The sequence below is a fragment of the Poromitra crassiceps genome, assembly GCF_964638095.1.
Source record: "Poromitra crassiceps genome assembly, chromosome: 23".
Taxonomy (NCBI): domain Eukaryota; kingdom Metazoa; phylum Chordata; class Actinopteri; order Beryciformes; family Melamphaidae; genus Poromitra; species Poromitra crassiceps.
This window is the reverse complement of record NC_139639.1, coordinates 22,758,265-22,763,040: the sequence shown is the minus strand read 5'-3', so window position 1 is coordinate 22,763,040 and position 4,776 is coordinate 22,758,265. Positions and strand designations below refer to the sequence as shown.

Below are 4,776 nucleotides of genomic sequence, written 5' to 3'. Positions count from 1 at the left end.
GGAGTTGATGAGCATGCCTCGACTCACATTTTTCAGCTTTTCTTTTTATTAACCCTTACCCCTTTTATATCAAACTCAATTTTATCTAGCTCAGCTGAAATGACATCTGACCGAATTGATTAAACGTTAAGCTTTAAAGATCAGTCTATTAGTTGACTATTCTACGACATGACATCTCCCCTCTATGGTCTAATGCTGCTGTGTGACAACTGCAGGAACGGAGGCGGCCGCAGTGGGACCTTCTGTGCCATCAGCATCGTGTGTGAGATGCTCCAACACCAGCGCTCTGTGGACGTTTTCCACGCCGTCAAGACACTGAGGAACAATAAACCCAACATGGTGGAACCTACTGGTGAGGAGAACTTGCAGCAGATGGACACATGCATCAGACTTTGGTGAAAACAGGATTTGCAAATTATTCTTAGATGTTTTCACAGATGTTTTAACCTGCTCTGTGTGTGTTATTTGAATGTCACTGTAGTACATTATGCTTTCCTGTGGTGGATAACTTACCTGACATTATCTGAACCATCCAGATGTAGCAAGCAGCTTAAAATGCAAAGAAATATTTGCAAATTCTATTTGACATAGGTCTGATTAAAGGATGGGTTTTTCCGTGGGGAATATGAATATATATTAAATCTCACGCCCCTAAGGTTTTCGAATCCGTTGAAATTTTTGAAATTGGTGGTTTACTCACAGAGATATCAACCGAAATCCACTCTGTGTGTGGGGGGGGGGTGGTGGGGGGGAGGTGCGGGTGCGGGGGACTCGAAATACTACATTTCCCACAATGCACTGGGCTCGCGTGGCCTTCGTTTTCATGCCCACCCCTCAGGCATTTTGGCTGATATCAAACTCCAGTAGGTGGCGGTAATGCACATATATGTTTGCCAACCGCCATAAAACTCAAAGAAGAAGAAGAAGAAGGCTTCGACAATAAAAGATACAAAGAAGAAATAAATCGAAAATAAAATTGCCTCCAAATTGCACCAAATGTAAACGGTAGTATATATGTCGGGAGATGTCTTCATAAAAAAAAATTCATGCATTTTAAGGCATTTTCGTAGGAGTTACGCGCATCTGATGTTGTAACTATTTTCTGTAAAAATGTGTAAAAACGGGTACATTGCTCAGCATTGATTTCGTTACTTCAACCCACCTACTACTAGATGTAAAATTTGACGATCTTTCCAATGCCGCCAGTCCCGTGTCTATTAGTGCTTCCGTTCCCGAGATATGGTCTCTTTGCAAGGAACTATGGGAAGCTAATATTAGCTACAGCAGGCTAGGCGGTTGAAAAAGATGGCTGCCTTTTTGTTTTTGTCAAGGCCTCTGAAGGGGCGTGGAGGACCTCTAGAGGACAACAGTTGTAGTTCATAGGTGCACGACTTCCGCAAGGCGGGGGGTGTCGCTCTGACGCGTTTTGCGTCAGAGCGACATGGAAATAATGTGATAGATGCTTGATAGGCATGGCAGTGAATATCCAATTTCAAAAATTTCAACGGATTCGAAAACCTTAGGGGCGTGAGATTTAATATATATTCATATTCCCCACGGAAAACCCATCCTTTAAAGGGACAGTTCATCCCAAAATCAAAAATAGATATTTTTCATTTTACCTGTAGTGCTATTTATCCATCTAGATCGTTTTGGTGTGAGTTGGCTAGTTTTAGAGATATTGGACATAGAGATGTCTGCCTTCTCTCAAATACAATGGAACTGATGGCACTGGGGCGGCTGTAGCTCAGGAGGTAGAGCGGGTCGTCCACTAATCGCTTTGGATAAAAGAGGTCGGGGGTTCCATTCCCGCTTCCTCCAGTCTGCATGTCGAAGTTTCCTAGGGAAGATACTGAACCCCAAATTGCTCCTGATGGTGTGCCAGCACCCTGCGTGGTAGCCTGGCGCCATCGGTGTATGAATGGGTGAATGTACCCAGGGCCGCTGCTGGCCATTTGGGTGCCCTAAGCGTAATTGTTTTGTGGTGCCCCCCCCCCCCCCCCCCCCCCGCAAAACTTTCAATAACTGTCAAACGAAAGACTGCAAAATCATTAATTATGAACGATACTAGTGTATTTCACATTACATTACATGTGGCAAACAAACAATTGTTAGAATTACTGTACATGTCAGCAAACAAGTGATTGTTAAACTGTACATGCAAGCAGGGGCGGACTGGGATCATAATTCAGGCCAGGCATTAGATACCAAGCAGGCCAGGCCAATACGGGCTGACGTGTGTGCCGGCGTCCGAAGGGCGGCGGCGAATTTTTTGGGCTGTTTGAAGCCCAATTTGGGCCATTTAAAGCCAGATTTGGGCTGTTTGAAGCCAGATTTGGGCCGTTTGAAGCCCGATTTGGGCCGTTTGAAGCCAGATTTGGGCCAGTTGAAGCCAGATTTGGGCCGGTTGAAGCCAGATTTGGGCCGTTTGAAGCCCAATTTGGGCCGTTTGAAGCCCAATTTGGGCCGACTCCAATTTTACAATGAGATGCACCCACTTTAACCCTGAATAAAGTAATAAAACCACTAGTGAACCAGTAGGCAGCGCCTGGCCTGCTGTTCAGTGAGTGGCCTGACTGAGGGCACCAAAAAAAAAAAAAAAAATTTTTTTTTTTTTTTTGTTTTTTTTTTGGTGCCCTCAGTCACATGATGCCCTACGCAGTCTGCGTACTCTGCGTAATGGGGTGCGGCGGGCCTGAATGTACCTACTGATTGTAAAGTGCCTTGGATAAAAGCGCTATATAAATGCAGGCCATTTACCATTTCCAATCACTCAGCTTGTGGTGCTCACAGTGCCAATCAAATACATTTGAAAAACTCAACAGCAATGTATCTTTCCAGAAGTCATGACCCAGTTACTCAAGGACACCCACAGGCCTTGTTATGAGCAGTTTCATGTGGGAACTATTTTTCTTTTGATTGAACTACGCCCATTAGCTGCTAGCTGCTAAAATAGTTACTATATGAAACTGCTCGCAACAGGTCTCCTAGCAGCTAGCCAGCACCTGGTGCGGGTGTAATTTGGTCAAAAGAAAATAGTTCCTATATGAAACTGCTCACAACAAGGTTTGCGGATTATCTTGAGTAACCGGGTCATGTTGCGTTTTTCAAACATGTTTTTTTGGTGCTTTGAGCACCACAAGCCAAGTGCCTTCCAGTTCCATTGTATTTGAGAGAAGGCAGACATCTCTACGGCCGATATCTCCAAAACTTGACAACTCACACCAAAACGATCTAGGTGGATAAATAGCACTACAGGTAAAAGGAAAAATATGTTTTTTTGGAGTGAACTGTCTAGGGATGGGCATTTTAAGCAATTTAAATACTCGAGTACTCTCCTTTTATTATGAACGAGTGCTCGAGTACTCGCGCGGGGGGCGCGGGCTGTGATTACTATGGTAATACCTGAGCAGGGGTAATCTGCTGTGTATGGGGCTGTTCACACATAACGTTTGCATTTTTGCATGGAAAAAGCGCTACCTGGAGCATTTTTTTGTCAGGAGAGGGACTGACTGTGATATTAGGTGATGCTAAGCTAACATCTAAAGCCTACCTCAGACAGTATCTCCGATGGTTGGATGGATGGCATTAGCGCTTTGGAGCAGACAAGTTGTGAAACAAGCGAAGGCATTTCCAATACATGTCCATTGTTGCTGAATAGTGATCACCATGATGCGATTGTCTCCCAAAAAGTGATTCTTTCTCCACATTTCTTGTGACTAACATTATGGGAAACGACAGTGTACTCAGTAAACTAGTGCAACGTTTTGAATGAGTTTTATCGGGTGTGCGCTATGAAGAAGCGTGCTTCTCATTCGGGAGAATATCTCCAGCCACCATTTTCGGGAAGAGCTGGAAAACTTCAGGTTAAAACTTTCAAAATAATGTTACTTAAACAAAAGTAAATAGCTTATTGATGCACGTTGGAGGAGAAAAGGTATTTCAACGAATGAAGCAGCATCCTTGTATCAAAATACTCGTTGTGATGTTATATGGCGTGAAACTGTGGCTGTAACGCATTACTCAAAATAAATAAGGTTACAATAAGCGTTTTATTTTGAAAGCAACAAAGCGGATGACGTACTTGTACATTCTGGCTGACTTGACGCCCGGCCGTGCACTATGCTGCCAGATCCACATGACGATGCGTGCGTAGATCTTCTAGACCATTTTTAAAGGGGTGGGGAGTGGGGCGAGTACCCGAACAGCATAAACATTACTCGAGTACTGACGTTATAAACGAGTGCTCGAGTACCCGAGTACCCGAGTACTCACGCCCATCCCTAAACTGTCCCTTTAAAACTTCATAATGTTAGGTTGTAACCTTTTTTCCTATGGCGCTTTAAGGCTTTGAGGCTGCAGCAGGTGCGTAGAGAAATAAATCAGACTGAAAATAATGATAAAAAGCCATCTGTCCATTGTCAAAAATCATGTACAATTAATACACAGCCAAAATTATTTCATCCCTTGTTCCCATTTTGTTTCGTTTTGTCTTCTAGGATCAGTACAAGTTCTGCTATGAAGTGGCACTGGAGTACTTGAACTCTGGGTAACGTCCGGAGTTTCCGACCAGAGACTTTACATGTTTGGGACATGACAGAAGACTGCAGATCACATATGTGCATTGTGTGCATGCAGCTCCCTTGACCGGCTCTCTGATCTTCAGTTGATCTAGATGGGAAAGGTGGTAGAGTTGTACAGTGTTAATATTGCTGTCAGTACCAGCTAAGGAACCGAGCAGGAGCACAATGATTTTTTTTCCACTGCAGTGAGTCG

At 43.9% G+C, this 4,776-nt stretch overlaps 1 protein-coding gene across 1 annotated transcript in view; it reads left to right on the top strand.

Annotated features, from left to right (window-relative positions):
- Positions 1-4,553, top strand: part of LOC310796572 (receptor-type tyrosine-protein phosphatase mu) — a gene marked incomplete at both ends in the record, with an annotated part of 196,262 nt that extends 191,709 nt beyond the window's left edge. Inside the window, 3 exon segments of the mRNA XM_083658777.1 lie at positions 216-345; positions 347-352; positions 4,500-4,553. Coding sequence (XP_083514903.1) covers positions 216-345; positions 347-352; positions 4,500-4,553 — 190 coding nt within the window.
- Between the last annotated feature and the right edge of the window lie 223 nt (positions 4,554-4,776).